The following is a 21,001-nucleotide window of genomic DNA, read 5'->3' as shown; positions in this document are numbered from 1 at the left end:
TTAGAATGAAAAGGCTGGAAGAGGAGAATCCTCTTGTGAATCTAAATGCTACTCCTATGGACACAGCTGAACTTTCCAGGCAGCCCTGACAATGCCTGCCTGTGTCTAAAATATGTACTTAGGCATGTAACCATGTTCCCTGGGAGAGTAAAATTGCTTTCTGTGTTTACAGTCTGCTTATCTCCAGCAGCCTGCTTCAGTTAGCTCCTTATCTTTCTGAAGAACATTTTATATTGTTTATTGTTTTGGTAACTAGTTGCAAAGGTTATGCTTGCCAATGTTGTCTAATTTCATTTTTCCTTCTGTTTACAGGCTGTTGAAAAGGCAAAACCTAAGAATAATCCTGTGAAGTAAGTTATTTTTTTATTAGTTGGAAATTTTAATTTGAATGTACTCCATGCATGTGAAAAAATAGTCATAAAAGAGACGTTGGATTTTGAGTTAATCTCCATTCATGACAATTTAAAAACAACAGAAAACACACACACAAACAAAAATACCTCCAATAAGTCAGGACCAGCGTTTTTTTGTTTGTTTGTTTGTTTGTTTTCCCCCTGTGGTCGTTATCCCAAAGTGCCCTAAATTGTACCCAGTTTACATAAATTAATATGTGCCATCCATGAGTAGCTGCCAAATACTATTATAATCATATTCAATGCATAGTACTTTGAGTTTTTGGGTTTTGCACATGCTACAAAGTTTAAATTTTAGTTGCAAATCTTGGACCAATGACACAGATGTAAATAGCTGAAAATATGCCAAGTGTTTTACAGCCATGAGGGGGAGGTTCGGCACCTTGGCATCAAGGCCTCATGACTCTGTTAATGAAAAACTCATGTACTATATTTAACTATAAGTTTTTCTAGCTAACAGATAGTTATTTCTAAGGAATTTTATGGTATACTCTTCAATTATAAACAAGGTGCACAGCAGTCTTTTAAATATAGACATCCTGTCTCTTCCAGAAGGGAGATTTTCAAATTAAGAAGGGTGTATGTCTTGTCATTTGGGTTTGTGACATCTGATTGCAGTGTTATGTTTCATACCCGTCCTCCTAGTCATGTGGCCTAGAGAAGATCTGCTATATCTGCTGGGTTACTATAGGTCTGGCAATATCACATCTTTAGGAACTGTGTTAATTTATCTCAGCTATCTTCCATTATAGTGGGTACCTGATATAGAAAAGAGGAGTGCATTTATTTTTAATAGTCTCTGGGAGAATGAATCAGCTAATGTCAATGACAAGAAGGCTGCTTGTATTTTGGAAAATAATTTACTTTTTCAAGTCACTAGGGTGGTGTTTAGCATACCATTAAATGTAAATTCTAATTCTTTTCCCAAAAGGTTTGATGTACTTTATTTTCAAGTTGAATTTTTCTTAAGCCACAGAATATTCCTTGTTGGTATTCTGTAGCCTCTGGGACATTTGTAATCTAGAAATGTATTATGCTGTACTCATCCTATGGAAGTACTTTTAGATGCTGCATTTTTCTCTGGGTGTTCAGTTAGGGGTTAATTTTCTCTGCAGCCTGATTTCCTTTCTATCTATGCCCAGAAGGCTTCTGTGCTTTGAGCCCATAACAGGTGAGCCTCATCAATTAGAGCATGGTGCTAATGAGGCCAAGGCAAGGACTGTAGTCCCTGAATGAGCCATTGGTGATCTTTCCCTTAGTCTGACTGCACATGCCCCCCTTTGGTCTACCCACATGAAGATGTGTCCCCCAGGTCACAAAGGATGGGACAAGTGCTGGAGGCATGTAAATATAGGCCCTCAATGGGACAAACACCTCCAAATTCAAGCCCTCTCAATAGGAAGTGAGTCCCAACCTCCATCTTGGCATACACAAGGCTGCCCATTGGTAGTACATGGAGCTGCATTAGATCATACTCTAGTGGCTGGAAAGTATGACTAGTTTTCTCTCTGCTCCTTATGAGGATTTAATCCTACAGCTAATTATATTTTTACTAGAGGCCCGGTGCATGAAATTTGTGCATGGGGGGGTGGAGTATGTCCATCAGACCAGCCTGTACCTTTTCCAATCTGGGACCCCTCGAGGGATGTCCGACTGTCCAGTGGGATCAGGCCTAAACGGGCAGTCGGACATCCCTCTTACAATCCAGGACTGCTGGCTCCCAACTCCTCGCCTGCCTGCCTACCTGATTGCCCCTAACTGCTTCTGCCTGCCAGACTGATGACCCCCTACCAACTCCCCTGCCAGCCTGATTGGCCCCTAACTGCCCTCTCCTGTCGGCCTGGTCATCCCTAACTGTCCTCCCCAGCCAACCTGGTAGCCCCTAACTGCTCTCCCCTGCTGGCCTGGTCCCCCCCAACTGTCATCCCCTGCTGGCCTGGTCCCCCGCAACTGCCCTCCCCTGCAGGCCTGATCGCCCACAACTGCCCTCCCTTGCAGGCCTGGTCCCTCCCAACTGCCCTCCCCTTTTGGCCTGATTGCTCACAACTGCCCTCCCAGGCTGGCCATCTTATGGCGGCCATCTTGTGTCCACATGGGGGCGGCCATCTTTAACCACATGGGGTCAGCCATCTTGTGTGTTGGTGTGATGGTCAATTTGCATATTACTCTTTTATTATATAGGAAGAGCTCTTATTAATTTACAGTGCGACTCTAACTAATGACTATCACTTTAAGGAATATTCTAAAGAAAAAAAAAAAGAAAACTAAAAGAGCCAAATAATTACTAATAGAATATGGAGATTTATACTTTTAAATATATTTGAAAATCTGCTTAGTAATAAGCCTACATCAATCATCTGGTAGAGGCTTAGAATTGTCTTCTAATTTGATAAGATACTGTTCTCAGTATGAGTTGGGGTGTCCTGTTACACTCGGACTCACAATATCTAATTCACTTGCCTAGCCACAACCATTGGAGCTCTTTAAGTAAAGAAGTCTCCTCAACTCAGGGACAGAAATTCCAGAGCCTGGCTCAATTACACAGCCTGACAGCAGAGCAGAAGTGGAGTTTTAAAATGTTTTATGTATAGTGGTTCTCTTTCCATTTCTGCTGTCTGCCAGAGAATTTCAGTTATACACAGTGCACAGGGACCCCAAATAGAGTAAGGGTTCAATACATGTACTCTGAATGAATGAACAAGTAAACAAATTGGACACATCCCAGAAAACAGTCCTTGCAGGAGCCTGGTCTGGATGTTTAATGAGACTGGTGGCTCTACCCTAGTGGAGTACCAGATCAGAAGTGTGTTCTAACTGACCAAGTTGTTCAGTCTCTTATTCTTGAATCATGCCACATGTAAAATAGTCACATATTGTTCTGGTTTATTCTAGCTCTTCTGCCTCTGATTATTTACTGGCTTGATTTTTTATGCAAGAATTGACAATAGTGTGGGAAGGCCTGGGGAGGGGAAGGGAACGGGGTCAAAAAGGGACATCTATAATACCTTCAACAGTAAAGATAAAATAATTAACATTTGATTGTTTAAGCATACAGACTTGCTGGAAAAGTAGAGGCATCATTTATAGTTAAAGTATGAGCACACATTGGTGAAGATATATCTTGTGCAATTGTATATCATCCTCATGTGCAGTATTTGGGAGATGGTTGAGAAAAAAATAAAAAGAAGAAGAATATTTTGTGACATGTGAAAATTATGTAAAGTTCAACTTTCAGTGTCTACAAAAAAAAAGTTTTATTGACACACAGCTACATTAATTTGTTTACATACTGCCCATGGCTCCTTTTGTGCTACAGTAGCAGAGTTGAGTAGTTGCAACAGAGATTATACAAAGCTAAAAATATTTACTATGTGTCCCTTAACTGGATAATTTTGCTGACCCCTGCTCTAGTTGGTCAGGTAGAAAATGGCACAGATTTAAACTCTTCCATGACTGTAAAGCTTAAACTATAATCCCTTTCTCTTTCTGCACTTTAACACATTGAGTAGGTATTTACTGAGCCCTGATCATTTGTTTTGGAATTTGTGAGGCTAATGTACCATCTAATTCTCATTCAGTGAAGAGAGATCACTATCTTTGAAAATTGTTATGGATATAAGATCCATTAACAGGGCATTGATGCCTCATAAACCAGTGAACACGTAGCTACAGCATACTGCTAGTTTGCCAAGTTGTGTGTAGATGGATATATTGCAAAACGTATATGCATTTTCTAAAATTCTGTTGTTTCCCAAGATCTAACTAAGTACACTTTCATTAGAATGATGGTAAATTATTCATAATATCCATCTAGTATGTATATTTTCCTGTCTAAAGGTTGAAATTCCCCTTCCTATTTCTCAACTATTTGTTCAGTTTATTTTTAATACCTTCATGGTTGCAAGTTTCTTTCATCACCATAGGGAGATTGTAGTAGACATTAATTACACTCCATATAAAATAAATTAAATTTATGCTTATTTAATGTAATCACATAATATATCCGAATACACTAATGACTTTACCTTGAAACATTAAATATTACCTTTGAGAGTAAGAATCAAAATTGAATGTTCTTAAGATCAGTTATCAGGGCAAGAGATGCTGGGGTATTTTTCAGTCTATTAGAATCATGCCTATATCAAAGCTTGGTTAGTATGTTCAAACTGTGGCTCTTTAATGTGGCACAGAGACTTTCACTTGGATATTCAGGTTCTGCAGCAATAATCTCCAAATATTCATTGTGACAACAGGTCTGAGAAATATACAGATTTCTTCTACCATATGTGACTCATCACATGCATTAAAAAAAACATTTCTGTTATTAAGACACTAGAGGCCCAGTGCATGAAAATTCATGCACTGGAGTTGGGGGGGCGGTCCCTCAGCCTAGTCTGCCCCCACTTGCAGTCTGGGAGCCCTCAGGGGCAGGAGGCAACCTGGCAATCAAGGGAAGGCAATACCCCCATCACACCTCTGCTGCTGCCACTGCCAGCAGTGCAAGCCTTGGCTGGCCCTGGTTAACTGATCCTCGGGCAGCCCCAGGCAGCTGGGCAGCCGCCATTCAAGGCTTGCCTGCACCTCAGGCCTGCCCTGGGTGGCTGGGGGGCTGAGGGGACTGTGGGACTCTAGAGGCAGGCGCGTGGCAAGGCCGGGCTGGCCTGGGGGTGGGCCCAGCTTTGCCATGCACCTGCTGCCCTGGCAGGGCTGAGAGGACTGGGTGCTGCCATCTTGTGGCTGTGGGCACTGCCATCTTTCAGGGCATGGCAGTCAATTAGCATATTCCCTCCTTATTGGCTGTGGGTGCCGCCATCTTTGCGATGCCATGAGGGTCAATTAGCATATTCCCTCTTTATTAGATAAGATAGGCATCCTCAAACTATGGCCCGCAGGCAACATGTGGGTGTTTTTGCCTTTTTGTTTTTTTACTTCAAAATAAGATATGTGCAGTGTGCATAGGAATTTGTTCATAGTTTTTTTTTTGAACTATAGTTCGGCCCTCCAATGGTCTGAGGGACAGTGAACTGGCCTCCTGTTTAAAAAGTTTGAGGACCTCTGAGATAGGATATATGATAGTACACTTCTGCAAATGTGAATTGCTTTTGGCTAAAAGCCATGCACTAATAAGTTGAGTTGAATCTGAGGTTGACAACTGTTACCAAAAGAGAGAGGGAGAGAGAGAGAGAGAGAGAGAGAGAGAGAGAGAGAGAGAGCAGTTGTCAAGCATAAAATAAGAATCCACTCTGCTTAGGAAATTACAACTTTACTTAAGAACAGATCTATCAAACTTCAAAGGGAAGGTAAGGGAGGGTGGGGGTAAGGAGGAGAGATCAACCAAAGGACTTTTATGCATGTATATAAGCCTAACCAATGGACACAGACAACAGGGGGGGGTGAGGGCATGAGTGAGGGGGATGGGGTGTAATGGGGTAATAAGGACACATATGTAACACCTTAATCAATAAATAAATTTTTAAAAAGAACAGATCTATTTTATAGATATTGTGGTTTCATTATTGAAAATGGCAAATAGCCACAAATATTTTCCTGACCATGATTTTGTGAATTATTCATTTATTCACTGAATGAATATTTATTGAGAATCTATAGCATTCCCAGAACTGTGATAGATGATGAGGAAATTAAAATAAATCTGATAGGGGTCTTACCCTCGGGGAGTTTAGAGTCTAGTAGGAGAGAGATCATCGGTTTGCAAAGAACTAAAAACAAAATAGAGATATGTTTATTAAGTGGGATACTGATAAGTATGAGGGAAACTCGAAGGACAGAAAGTGCTTCTAGTTATCACTATTGGAGAAGGCGTGGAAGAGCAGGAGACATTTGCACCAGGACTTTAAAGACTTCTGGATTGAGACACTGGTGCCGAGGTGGTAGGCAGTGAAAGGTCAGATTGGAAATCAAGGCTTAGAAGTAGTGGAGATTTAGGATTCTCAGAGCTTATCCAGTTGAAAGAGATTAGCTTAGTAGAGTCAAATACCATTGAAGAGCTCTAATTTGTTACTGTGAATCATTAATTCATCCCCCAATTTTTAAGCATAAACAGAGTTCATAGACCTAGGTTCTAGTCCTGAATTTAACACTAGTTTGTAGTATGAAATTGAACACATTCTTTCCTTTCTGTACAACCTAGCTAGATAATTTATAAGGTTCTTCTACCTCTTAAAAAACTAAAGCTTGAAATCCTGTTTTATAGTTATTCTTATTTTAGGACATATTTGATGTTAAAGTTTGATGTAGCTGCATACAAGCAAATACATTAAACACTGCATATATAATACATATATGTTTATACACACATAATGTCTTTCCCCCTTATTGCTACCTTATATATCTGTAAAATGAAAGACAAGAAGCCACATCATTACAGTTTTAAATAGCTATATTATATAAAAGATAGTGTGGCTCCAAAGACATTTAGCTTTTTAGATGACCCCTTAGGGCCAAAGGTAATTTTGCTTTTGGATTCCGTATCTCTTGTGAAGCTTTGGACACAGGCACATCACATGCATGTAGAATGTTGCTGGGATCATCACATCCTCTCAGAATGATCAGTCAATGGATTTAGTACTGTGTCCCACCAAACACTAGTCTTGTGGGTTGTCTCCTTTAAGAAAAAAAGGCTTCAACACCAAAGAGACTTGGTATTACACTATCACCTCCTTTTCCTGCAGCTCTCCTGCATTTACATAATGCAGGCTCAAATAAGTCCTATAGAAATATCTCTGTTTAATTTTGTCTTATCCAAGATTTCCCAAATGTGTTTGACCAGAGGACACGTTTATCCAGCATGGTATTTTATGGAACAAAAAATTGGATGCTCAAGTCCATGTGAAATGAAATGACCACATAGAGATCTGGACTCATAGTTTTGAGAAACTTAGGGCTGAATAACTTATGTCCAGTCTCTACAAGAGTATTAGAAATGAGCAGATTATTTAAAAAGTTAACCATGGAAAGGAAAAAAAAATCCCCCAAGTCTGAAATTGTATAATATCTCCTGTGTCTCTTTTAAATTGTCATACTCAATGATTTACATGAATTACAAATGACATTAAGAGCAATCCTCAATAATTTTAGGGCACATTTAGGAGTAGGTCCTTCTGAATGAGACCCTTGAAGCCAACAGTCCCCAGTAAGCCTCAGAAGAGCAGTGGGTAAGCCACCTTGCCAACTTGTTTCAGTGAGGTATCCAGACCAGTGTACTCCCTACATCAACAAAAATATAGTCAATCTCTAATCAGCTGTGGCCATTTTAAGGGTAGTTAAAGCAAATATAGGAATAAACCTTCTGTCTAAATAGTTGCATAAAAATAAATTGTGCCCTGCCCTAGCCAATTTGGCTCAGTGGATAGAGCATTGGCCTGCAGACTGAAGGGTCCCCAGTTAGATTCCAGTCAAGGGCACACGCCCGGGTTGTGGACTCGATCCCCATTAGGGGGCGTGCAGGAGGCAGCCGATCAATGATCCTCTCTCCCTCTCCCTTTGTCTCTGAAATCAATAAAAATATATATTTATTAAATAAATAAATAAATAAATAAATAAATAAATAAATAAATAAATAAATAAATACATTGTACCCTTTATGTTGCCCAGATTGGTATATTCAGATGCAGAAAGTTCTAGCAATCATCTTCACAGCTAATGAAACTTGCACAAATTTCTGGTCACCCTCCATTTCATAGGTAATTGGAATTGCATCATTTAGGCAGTCTCAGATGAGACAACTAAGGTCCAGAAAGCAGATTGCTCAGGACCCTGATATTCCAGAAATTCTCTCACTTTGAACTCACTGCCTCATTACCATCAACTCTTATGACACACATGTTCACTTTCAATACCCATAAATTTGCTTTCGGTTTTTAATATAATATTTATTATATAACTTTATGTAACTGTTTGTTTTGTTAAAATATGGCATGAAATGTTTTAAAATTTTGAGTTAACAAGTCTGCAGGCACTTTAAAAATTATGCCAACTGCGATTTATATTAACTTTATATCTACAACAAAAAGAGTATCTTTAAAACTTTAAGCATATTGTTTAGTCTCATTACCCCCACTCATCTTTCAAAACCTTTTTAGAACTTTATTTCTTTACTTGGTGAATTAACACTCTAATAACCATGCTGATGAAACAAAAGTATATTAGTGAAGCAGGGGGACCTCAAACAAGCTAGTAAATGTGGACTTAAGCCATTTTAAACAAATTAAGATACTTATTAAAGCAACAACATTCATAAAATACCTCCTTATTCAGTACTTTATAAAGTACCATGTTATTTTATAATTCTGTTCTTATTAGCATTTACTAGTACTGCTTAGACAAGAATGGACAACTCTGTTTAATCCATTTGTACAAGTCAACTCAGTTTTTAGTACGTAAGAATTACACCAAGAATTTTATTTTAATGATGCCATTCTTTTAGAAAACTTAAAAAATCAGAATCACATAGCTTATCTGCTAGAAATTCTAGCAATCTATGCATATGTGTTCTTTTAACAAATGTTAATTGTGTACCTACCACTTGCTAGGCTCAGTTGATAGGGAGATTAATGAGGTGAAGTCTGCCCTGGAGATCCTCACCCTCTAGCAGGGAAACAAACACATCATTGCACTACAATATAATAGTCAGGCTCTGAAATGGAAGCATGTGTAAACATTCTACTAGGCACAGATGAAAGAGCAAGCAGCTACTTAGATGTGGGATCACCCTAGATCAACAGGAAGCCCCTGGTGAAAAGTGAGGGTAAAGCCATTTGAGAGAGCAGAAAATCACTTGCAAAATACATAATGAAATAAAAGCAGATGTGGAGTTGTAGGCAATGTCCAGTAGGAAAATGCAGCTAAGGAGAGGGAAAAATTTTCACAGTAGAAGTAAATATCAAGTTTCTGAATGGCAGGAGAGAAAAGAAGGAAAAGAGTAACTATGTATGCCAAGATACCTAAAGTATCACACTACTCGTGAAGACTTGTACCTCATTTTTGAAATTAAGTGGAGAACAGTGCAATGTTGAGTAAACTTAAAAAATGCTACAAATGATTCTTTTGTTCTAGAAAGTTAAATGTTAGAGTTAGGGAAGGATTATAAGGTACCCTTTTTAAACTGCAGAGAAATAGACATATCAAATACTCTCTGACAATTCAAATGTCAGAGAGGATTGGATATCATATCAAATAGACATATCAAATCCTCTCTGGCTAATCCTTCTCTTTGAACTTTGATATAAATCTCACCTCATGTAGGGCTTCTTTGAGCACCTAGCTGTTCCCTTGTGACTTTATCAATCCTTGATTGTTTCTTCCATTTAAAAGAAAATACTTTCATACACCAGTAATGAACTCTCAGAAAGAGAAACTAAACAAAAAAATCCCATTTACCATTGCAACAAAAAAATTAATATACTTGGAAATAAATTTAAAAAAGGAAGTAAAAGACCTGTGCTTGGAAAACTATAGGATGTTGAAAACAAAGATAGAAGAAGATATAAACAAGTGGAAGAATATAATGTGTACATGGATTGCTAGAATCAATATAATTAAAATGTCCATACTACCCAAAGCAATCTATAGATTTGATGCAATCCCTATTAAAATACCAATGGCACATATCACAGATCCAAAACAACTACTCCAAAAATGTAAATGGAACCAAAAAAGACCTCAAATAGCTGTAGCAATCTTGAGAAAGAAGAACAAAGTTGGGGGAATCATAATATAGGATATCAAGTTATACTACAAACACACTGTACTCAAAACAACTAGGTACTGGCACAAGACCAGGCATATAGATCAATGGAACAGAACATAAAACCCAGAAATCGACCCAAACCATTATGCACAATTAATATTTGACAAAGGAGACAAGAACATTCAATGGAGTCAAGATAGTCTCTTCAATAAATGGTGTTGGGAAAATTGGACAGGTACACACAAATAAATGAAACTAGACCACCGACTTACACCATACACAAAAATAAACTAAAAATGGATAAAAGACCTAAATGTAAGGCATGAAACCATAAAAATCCTATAAGAAACTATAGGCAGCAAAACTTCATACATCTCTCATAGCAATATGTTTACTGATACATCTCCAAGGACAAAGGAAACTTAGGAAAAAATAAACAAATGGAACTATATCAAAATAAAAAGCTTCTTCACAGCAAAAGAAAACATCAACAAAGTTAATGGAGAGCCCATTGTATGGGAGAACATATTTGGCAATGATACATCTGATAAAGGGTTAATATCCAAAATATGTAAGAAGCTCATACAACTTTAAAAAAGGAAGACAAACAATCCAATTAAAAAATGGGCAAATGACCTAAATAGACACTTCTGCAAAGTGAACATATAGATTGCCAAGAGACATGAAAAAATGCTCAAAGTCACTAATCACCAGAGAGATGCAAGAATGGCTATTATCAACAAATCAACAAATGACAAGTGCTGGTGAGCATGTGGAGAAAAGGGAACCCTGGTACACTGCTGGTGGGAATGCAGACTGGTGCAGCCACTGTGGAAAACAATATGGAGTTTCCTCAAAAAGATGAAAAATGGAATTCCAATTTGACCCAGTGATCCCACTTTTCTAGAAATATATCCTAAGAAACTCAAAACAACAATCAGAAAGAATATATGCACCCTTATGTTCATAATGACATACTTACAATAGCTAAGATTTGGAAACAGCCCAAGTGCCCATCAGCAGATGAGTGGGTAAAAAAGATGTGGTACATTTCCACAATGGAATACATGCAGTTTTAAAAAAGAAAGGACTCTTACCATCTGCTATAGCATGGATAGATGTGGAGAGTATTATGCTAAGTCAGGTAAGCCAGTCAGAGAAATATAAGTATCACAAGGTCTCACGCATTTGTGTAATCTAATGAACAACATAAACTGATGAACAAAATAGACTCAGAGACATAGAACCATATTGTCTCTTTTACATTATTCAAACATCTAGGCTACACTGACATATATTATTTTAGGCATGAGACATAAATTATTATTCTAAGCTTCTTTTTCTGACTTTATTCCACAGACATAAAAATATTTTGTGAATTTATTTTTATCAGCTGCAAACATAAGCACAGTAGGGGTATTTTTCTTTCTAGGGAAATGATGCATGCTCCAGGATAACTACACACAGGGTTTCCAATAATAAATCAATCCTCTCTCAATCACAAATATGTTTTAAGTCAGGAGTCTGATGTCATAAGTTCTTATTTAGTTGACTAGTAGTTTGGGGTGACTGAGAACTATCAAAATTATTTTCTTTGGACAGGGACTGAAATAGGAAACAAATAGTTTCTGCTTTACTAAAGCTTTTACCTAAACCAACAGAAGTTATCTAGAGAGTCAACATTAAAAAAATAAGGGAACTCTTTCTTCTTCAGGAAAATGTTTCTATTTATAGAATTTACAGAATGGGGGTAAGTTACATGTCATTATAAACTAGTTTTTATATGTACATGCATTTATATACTCTATGCCTTAATATACCCTCATGTTCCATGTTAATTTAAACTCAAGATTGAATTGTCACCGGTGTTGGGCAGGCAGAGGCAGCCATAACTATAGAAAGATCTCAAATCTTTCTCTCAGTGTCAATTTCTCTGTTCTCATCATCCTCTAATATTTTCACTGTTTTTCTCCTCTCAGTACCACATTCCCACAAGTGGGTTCCATGTAGCTGGGAAAACATTTCTGATAACTCTTGTGGCCTTTTGCTTATTTTTTAGCAGCCTCAAGAAGTGTATGACTACAAGCTTCTATGGAAGTCTGTGAGTTACCAACAGGGCAACCCAGGGCAGACAAGGAGCTCATTCATACTCATTTGAATCTGCTAATAATAGCATATACATGTAGAAGTACACCTTATTCATATCTTTCCCACTATTTAGGGATATGTATTACTATGAACATTGGCTAAGTGAAAGTTCAACTTGCTTCAAATCATAATGCAAGGTTTTACTAAGCAAACTATATGTACTAACAAACTTGCTTGAAAGGTATGTGTGGTGATATTTATACACTATCTGCAGAAAAAAAGGTATACTCATATATAATTTAAACCTCACCTCTTTCCTAAAGTATGTTTGATGTGATTGATACAAGATTATAAAAGAGGACGTTTAAAGGGAACAGGAAAACTTAGTATTTTTAGCACTACAGAAACATTTGGTTCCATACCTGATACAACTAAAACATGCTATGTGTTTTCAAATCCACCCAAATGAGTTCTGCCCTACAATGATAGAGCTAAGCACATCCAGGCCCTTCTGCAATGACACTGTTGTCATGCAAAGCCTGTTGGGAGATCCTTTTGGAGAGTTTCATCACACATGTGTGTGGTTCTTAGTGATATATGGTAGCCTATGAATGTGGGTTAAACTTTTGAAAACTAGTCCAAGAACATGAGTGAGAGACATGGATATTGAAAAATTGGTCTAAATAAAAAATTAAATAATTGAAAAGTGGTCAATCGAGGCTATTAATGTGGATAATGTTTCAAAATAATCATGATTTTTTTTCTTGTGGATAGTGAATGCCCTGAAGAGAAATTTTACAAAGGCTTAGTGCAAGATCAACATTATTAGACAACCACGCTGTGCAAAATAGCAACCCCTCCAACATATACGGTACATTCAACATCCATTTCACCCTCCTTTATTTTTTCTCTTTAACAATTTTCCTCATACTGTATTTGTTTATTTGTCTATCCATTGAATTGAACAATATATTTAGCTATAATCTAGTTGTCTTTGTTTTGAGGTGTCACCTCCCACTAGAATGTAAGGTTCATATGATTAAGAACTTTGTTTTATTCACTGTTGTAACCCTAGCACTTGAAACAGTACCTGGCATATAGTAGGAGCTCAATATATGTTGAAAGAATGAGTGTAAGCATCTATGCATATGATTTTGAAGTTCAGTCATCTTAGTTTAGTATGTGGATTAGTTTAGTCTTGGAGTGAGCCTGATTTTGCACTGCCCTGTGGATAATCACTGAATTCCTTATTAACCTTCATATGACTTATTAACTTTCCCTGGAAAGTAACCAAGGTTTCCTTTAAAATAATCTATGGTCCATATTGGTTTAACTCAGGCATTTTAAAATTAGTTTTACTATTTTATAGAGATATATTTTACCTCACAAATGATTCTTCTGGTCTATATTCACCTTCCTAATCAGAATATATTCAACTCTTGATTTTGAAGGGAGAGCATAAGGGGAAAGATGTCAGACTTTCTATGGGTGGCAGTTATGCATAGGCAGTTGAGTTTGATGTCATTAGGCATTTTCAAGAATGACAGAAGGCATACATTTGTCACCTAGGGACAAAGAAACAGAAAGGTCATTAAGTTAACAGCTGACAACACATGCTATTTCACATTTTAAAAATATATATTTTTTGAATTATTTACAGAGAGGAAGGGAGAGAGATAGAGAGTTAGAAACATCGATGAGAGAGAATCATCAATCAGCTGCCTCCTGTACATCCCCAACTGGGAATGTGCCCGCAACCAAGGAACATGCCCTTGACCGGAATCGAACCAGGGACCCTTCAGTCTGCAGGCCAGTGCTCTATCGACAAAGCCAAACCGGTTAGGGCTGTTTCACATTTTTAAAGGTAATCTTGATGCTCAGAAATTAGCAGGATGGGACACACAGTAGCCAATTCCAAAACATGCATACTTGCCCTCTTCCTAAGAACTGGGGAGTATTAGAAGCATCTGATTTCCCCTTTCTCCTTCCACCATACTTCACGGTCACACATGAAGTAGTCTTTGATAAGTTTCCCCTTTGGCCCATATAGTTTCAGAAGTTGGATGGCCCAAAGTGGTTAGTTTTAATGGAGCTGGTCCTTAAGCAAGGCTTGATACATAGAGTCACAGACATTTCTGGCCACAATGGTTGAGGCAATAACTCTGTGGAGTGCTAAACCTAAGAAAGCTTTTTAAATTTCATATTATTTTCTTGAATATGTAAGTAATCAAATCCCTTAGTCACATCTCAGTGATTTGGTTTTAAATTTTTTTCACTTATATTGATGTGTATAAGTAAAACTGAAAAACAACAAGACTATATTTCAGGAACTAATACTGCTACAAGGTTAATTTTGACTGATACAGCATTTTGTAGAATTGAATTTCCTGCTCTGCACTCTCAGGCATGGCTCTTAAACTTGCAATAATTGAGGCTGATTTTATTAGAAAATCATTACTAGATGAGGAACATACTTAAGAGGAAACTTTGCTTGGTACAAACTGGTTTTGATGCCAGTGACACATAATCTAGGCTGTCGCTGTTAGAATTCCCAGTCTTTCTGTTCATTCAGGCAGCACATTCATAACAATCTTTCAGACACAGTAGAATAACTGGACATATTAGAGAAATTTACTTTGAATTGTTTGGGGGACTTATTGGCTAACAGGTCAGTAATCAAATTGTAGCTCTTAGCAGGCACATTAAATATTTTACTAGTGGTTGCAAGACTCACTGTATTTTTATTTCAAATACTTATCATAAAACTATCTATACTAATAAAAGGGTAATATGCTAATTAGACCGAGCATCTTCTGGACATCTTCCGGATGTCCTTCTGGACAAAGCCATGGTGGCAGGGGCCAAAGCAGAGGCAATTAGGGGTGATCAGGCCAGCAGAGGGGAGCAGTTAGGGGGTGATCAGGCTGGCAGGGGAGGGCAGTTAGAGGGAAATCAGGCTAGCAGGGGAGGGCAGTTAGGGGTGATCAGTCTGGGAGGCAGAATTGGTTAGGGGTGATCAGGCCAGCAAGGGAGCAGTTAGGGGCATCAGGCTGGCAGGTGGAGGTGGTTAGGGGCAATCAGGCAGGCAGACAGGCAAGTGGTTAGGAGCTAGCAGTCCCGGATTGTGAGAGGGATGTCCTGGATTGGAGAGGGTGCAGGCCAGGCTGAGGGACTCCCCCCTCCCATGAATTAATTTCATGCACCGTGCCTCTAGTTTTACATAATTCTCTAGGATGACAAAGATCCTGAATAGATGACAGAACAGCATTATGGAGGGTAGGGTGAGAAGAAAGAGGTTGATAATACTAAGTAGTGAAGCTCTCACAGTACCTTTGTAGGTATTAATCATTTCCTGTTTGTCAACTTTTTAATTATAAAAGAATCCAGAGTTATTTTGACATGATATTGCAGCACAACTATTCAGGAGAACCAAATTCAGAAATGTGCCCCAGCTTACAAACTTTACCAAGTGGAAATGGAGAATATTATGGACAGAATATATGGAGTCTCTAGGAGGGAGGGAAGGAGGAAACTGATAGAGAAACTACCTATTGGGTGGCTTGGTAACCTTGGGTAACATTGACTCTGGAGGTTGGGAAAAAGGTACTAAAAACTGGTTTGATTCATGAAAATGGGAGAGTTGGAGGGATGTCAGAAAGGATAGTTTTATGAACAAGAGGGGAAAGAGCAGAGAGGATGCTCATCAAAGCATATAGTGCAACTTAGCCTTTGAACTTCTTAAGCAAAACTTACAATGGGAAGGTGAGAGAAGATTCCCCTGTTGTATTCTTGTTAAAAGTCTCTCTGCTTACCATACTGTTGTCTGTGTCCTTGAGTCTTTCTTTTTTGTTTTCTCTGCTTAATCCCTTAACCCTTCTCACCCAGCCCCCAGGTAAAGGGGTGATAAATGGTGATGGAAGTAGACTTGACATGTGGTGGTGAACACACAATATAATATTCAGATGATGTATTATAGAATTATATAGCTGAAACCTTTATAATTTTATTAACCAATGTCACCCAAATAAGTTAAAAAAATAAAATAAAAGTTTCTCCACTTAAGCTACTCCTTGGAGCATAAAAAAACTTGGTCAGAAATAATGTGCCTGATGCCTACTTCTAGGTTTTTAATATGTCAGTCTGTGCAGACTGGTTGGTACCATTCTTTTATGAATTTTGTACCCAGGTTATTACTATTATTTAATAGAGAAGGAAAGTAAAACAATTCCCATGATCCAGCAGTCACACAAAGCCTTTAACTACTGCTGTAAGTAGGGTATGGTTTAATACTTGGATTTCTAGCAATCAAGAAGCAACCTTGTGCAATATCACCAGAGCTCAATTCCCAGTGGGCATAATGAAGATGATTAGCTATATTGAGTTCTTTGTGTCATTCAAAGAAAGCATAATCTTATACACATTAGTGTTAGCTTACTCTCATTTCATTTCAATTTTCAGTAACCAGTGTCATCACATGTAATGGTTTCTTCATAATGAAACTTCATGTCAAATTGGGTTTGTCTTTCAAGTGAAAGCTTATTGGGAAGCCTTCTTAAATCTGATCCTTGAAATAATTTTTGCTGTTACAAAAATCAGAAATATCCTTTAAATTCCCCCAAACAAGAAAAATGCAGCAAATGAATGATAAAAACAAAATATATATTTGAAAAATAAAAGTTTTATTTCTGCTTTTGATATTTGACAAGCCTGGGGAAAGAACTGCTCTGGTTAATCAAAATAATTTGGTTAATGGAACTACCACATGTAGAATGAATGAATTTTAAGGAATTAGAAGAGAGTGAATACCCTTAACAAGAAACATGCCTAGCATAATCTAATCCTTCTTCAATAATTCTAGGAGACCAAACAAATTTAATATTATCAATAGTTCCCCATTGTGCCATTTGCACAGGAAATCTAGTTGCTCAAAATTCTAGGTCCTTACTGTTGGTGGGAGTGTAAATTGGTACAGCCACTATAAAAAACACTATAGAGATTCCTCAAATTTTTTTAAAAAATAGAGCTACCATATGATCCATAGATTCCACTTCTGGGAATATATCCAAAGGAAATGAAATCACTGTCTCAAAGAGAAATCTGCAACCCCATGTTCATTGCAGCATTATTTATAATAGTGAAGACATGGAAACAACCTAAGTTTCTGTCAACAGATAAATGGATAAAGAAAATGTGACATATACACTGAGTGGCCAGACTATTATGATATCTGAACACATAATAATCTGGCCACTCACTGTATATCGTATATAAAAAAAGGCTAATATGCAAATTGTCCCATTGACCAGGAGTTCGACTAGCAGACAGGCCAACCAAACAACCACTCATGTCCCCTCCCCCTGACCAGGCTGGCCGGACCCCACCCATGCACGAATTCATGCACCGGGCCTCTAATACACACACACACACACACACACACACACACACACACACACACACACACACTGGGTGGCCAGATTATTATGACCACTTCGTTGGGCCACCTTTTGCCTTCACTACTGCAGCGATTCTTTTTAGCATTGACACCACAAGATGTTGAAAGGTGATGCGAGGAATCTGATACCATGCCTGAGTGGCCAGATTATTATGTGTTCAGAGATCATAATAATCTGGCCACTCAGTGTATATAATACTAGAGGCCCGGTGCACGAAATTCGTGCACTGGGGGTGGGGGTGGGGGGGTGTGCCCCTCAGCCCAATCTGCACCCTCTTCAATCTGGGACCCCTCAGGGGATGTCCAACTTCCAGCAGTCGGACATCCCTCTCACAATCCGGAACCGCTGGCTCCTAACCACTCACCTGCCTGCCTGCGTGATTGTCCCTAACCCCACTGCCTGCCTGCCTGCTCGCCCCTACCTTGATCTCCTGCCAGCCTGATTGCCCCTACCTTGTCCTCCCCTATCAGCCTGATCACCCCAAACTGCCTGTGCCTTGGCCCCCAGTCTGGCCTCCCTCTGGAGGCACCACCCCCATAACCCTAATGCTGCTGCCACTGCAGCTGGTTATGGCTGCCTGAGCCTTGGCCTTTGTAGCCACTGCGGCTTTGTCTGGAAAGATGTCCGGAAGACAACCACTCTAATTAGCATATTATCCTTTTATTAGTATAGATTTGGGGACCATTAAAACCACGCAGAACTTGAAGAAAACACATGGCCCTGGTCAGTTTGGCTTAATGGAGAGAGCATCGGCCTGTGGACTGAAGAGTCCAGGTTTGATTCTGATCAGGGGCACACATGCCTGGGTTTTGGGCTCAATCCCCAGTAGGGGGCCTGTGGGCGGCAGCTGATCAGTGATTCTTTTTTTTTTTTTTTTAATATATTTTATTGATTTTTCACAGAGAGGAAGGGAGAGGGATAGAGAGCTAGAAACATCGATGAGAGAGAAACATCGACCAGCTGCTTCCTGCACACCCCCTACCAGGATATGTGCCAGCAACCAATGTACATGCCCTTAACCGGAATCGAACCTGGGACCTTCCAGTCCGCAGACCGACGCTCTATCCACTGAGCCAAACCGGTTTCGGCTGATCAGTGATTCTTATCATTGATGTTTCTATCTCTCTCTCCCTCTCCCTTTCTGACATTTTAAAAATATATATTTTTTAAAGAAAACACATGAGCTTCACTTTGGGCTTTGTCATCTTACAATATCCTTTGTGCAGTGTTTTAACTTCCCTCAACTTTCCTTTACCCACCTTTAAAGTGCAATCTATTTTGGGGAAGATGATCAGGAAAGTGATTCCAATGGGTAGAAGTTTTTTTTGGAGGGGATGGGTCATGAAGATATTTAAAAATTGAGCATGGTGATGGTTGTACCACTCTGAATTTACTTTAAAAAACCAGTTCATTGTACACTTTAGGTGACATGTACAGTATATGGATATTTCTCAACAAAGCTGTTCTTTTATTTCTTTTTAAATAAAGACCAGTCTTATAATCAGTTGCAGATGTTTACAGAGGCCCCTCAAGATTTGCTCACCATGTCCCAAATCACGGCTGTGATTCCCAGTTGCCTCCAGTCCTGGTGGATCTGGATGGTGTGGTTTGCAAAGGAGAAGGTGGCAAGAGGCTTATGGAATTTCGGCAACCCCATTCCCCCGGTCTCCTCATAGGGCACCAGGGCCATTCCCACTGTGCCAGCTCTGCTCCCTTTAACCTGTTGGGCAAAAGAATCCTGCGTGCTCTGGCCAGAAAGTGCATTCTTTCTTAGGTGGCCCGGATGCTTTTTTTAAGGTCGTTTTATGGATTCAAAAGAATAAACAGAGATGTGGAAAGCTTTTGTCAAAATCCTTTTACATGGTTCTTCCAGTGTCATGGGAAATGAGATGTGGCTCTGAATTCATCCCAAAGTGTGTCTTTGGGCAAAAGCACCCAGAACGGCACAACTCCTGCAGAATGCCCCACACACTTTGCTGTCAGGACTCAGGGGGGCTTGAGGGTGAGCGAGGCGGCGGTGCCAGCACAGGACCTGGGAGAAGGTAGCGCTTTCTACACTGCCCAGGCCACGTGGACTACAGCAGTCAGGGTGTTTCTGCTGTTTTGTTTTGGTCTGGCCTCCACCCCGTCAGCCACAGACCTGTGCCTGCACTGAGACTGAATGCTTTGATGGCCCTACTTTTTGATGGACAGTGGATGCACTCCCAGAGACTGGCAGTTAGACTCTGGTGGCTTCTGAGTCCCTTGTGGGGAGAGTCCGGCCCTAGGTCAAGAACAGACTCAGGCGTCCTCGGCCAGGAGGCCTCCTTGGGCTAGGGGCCACCACAGTTTGAAGGCTGGCCATGACCCCAATCCTGGCAGGGGTCTCCTCTGGGGTGCTGGCAGGCCTGGGCTAGGGTTGCGGGAGGTTTAGAGGCTGGTCACGCCCCCGATCCTGGTGGGGATCTCCTCTGGGGGGCTGGCAGGCCTGGGTTAGGGTCACTGGCGGTTTGGAGGCCGGTCACGCCCCCGATCCTGGTGGGGGTCTTCTCTGGGGTGCTGGCAGGCCTAGGCTAATGGCCACCCTGGTTTAGAGACTGGTCATGCCCCCGATCCTGGTGGGGGTCTCCTCTGGGGTGCTGGCAGGCCTGGGCTCTGGCGCCGCAAAGGGAGAGGTTCCTGAATCTGCTTCCCACACACCTAGGCTAGGATACATCTTGTAGGAGGCGGCTTTAATGCCCGGGGTCGGTGACCAGGTCCTCCGGAGCCTCGCTTTCTGGGCTGCAGTCCCACGTCTCCCAGTGCCCCAGCCTCGGATACGCCCATGCAGTTGCCCCCACCACCAGCCACCTCAGCGCAGGCCACAGCAGCTGAAGCCAGCCTCTTGGAAGCCAGGCCACCACACCCACCACCTCTAGTAGCTCTCTGCTGCTTGCTCTCTGTGCCCTGTCAACTGGGGTGGGGGAGTGCTCCCAGCCCAGAGGCCCTCCCTCCCTCCGCAGCCTGGCTTGGGAAGCTGGCCTCATGCTGGGGCTACTATGCCAGCATGCCCACTCGGCTACTATGGGTGCGACTCGGGCCCCCACGGAGGCCAACCTGGAGAACGTGGACCCCAGCTCTGCATCCGGCTGCTGCAGATGGCCTCGGTGGTCAACTACCACCTGCTCCTTCCACTGGCCCCATTGATCCCTCTCAGCACCAGCCATTTAGGCGAGGGTGGCGATTACCCAGGGACATCACCCCTGGAGCGGCTGGCTGGGCCCGGCCACGCCCCCCGGGTCGCCATTGAACCTGGGACCCCCGGGAGGCTGCTCGCCGTGCCGGGCCACGCCCCCCCGGTCGTGATGGGTCCCGGGACC

At 40.6% G+C, this 21,001-nt stretch overlaps 1 protein-coding gene across 1 annotated transcript in view; it reads left to right on the top strand.

Moving 5' to 3' along the window:
• The window catches only part of AFF2 (ALF transcription elongation factor 2), a 494,373-nt gene that overhangs the window by 367,944 nt on the left and 105,428 nt on the right, over nucleotides 1–21,001 (top strand). Inside the window, 1 exon segment of the mRNA XM_054719638.1 lies at nucleotides 313–350. Within this exon segment, the coding sequence (XP_054575613.1) occupies nucleotides 313–350 (38 nt within the window).

Source organism: Eptesicus fuscus, chromosome 1 (assembly GCF_027574615.1).
Source record: "Eptesicus fuscus isolate TK198812 chromosome 1, DD_ASM_mEF_20220401, whole genome shotgun sequence".
In the NCBI taxonomy this organism is placed as follows: domain Eukaryota; kingdom Metazoa; phylum Chordata; class Mammalia; order Chiroptera; family Vespertilionidae; genus Eptesicus; species Eptesicus fuscus.
Note: the sequence above shows the minus strand (reverse complement) of the source record. Positions and strands in the feature narration are given on the sequence as shown.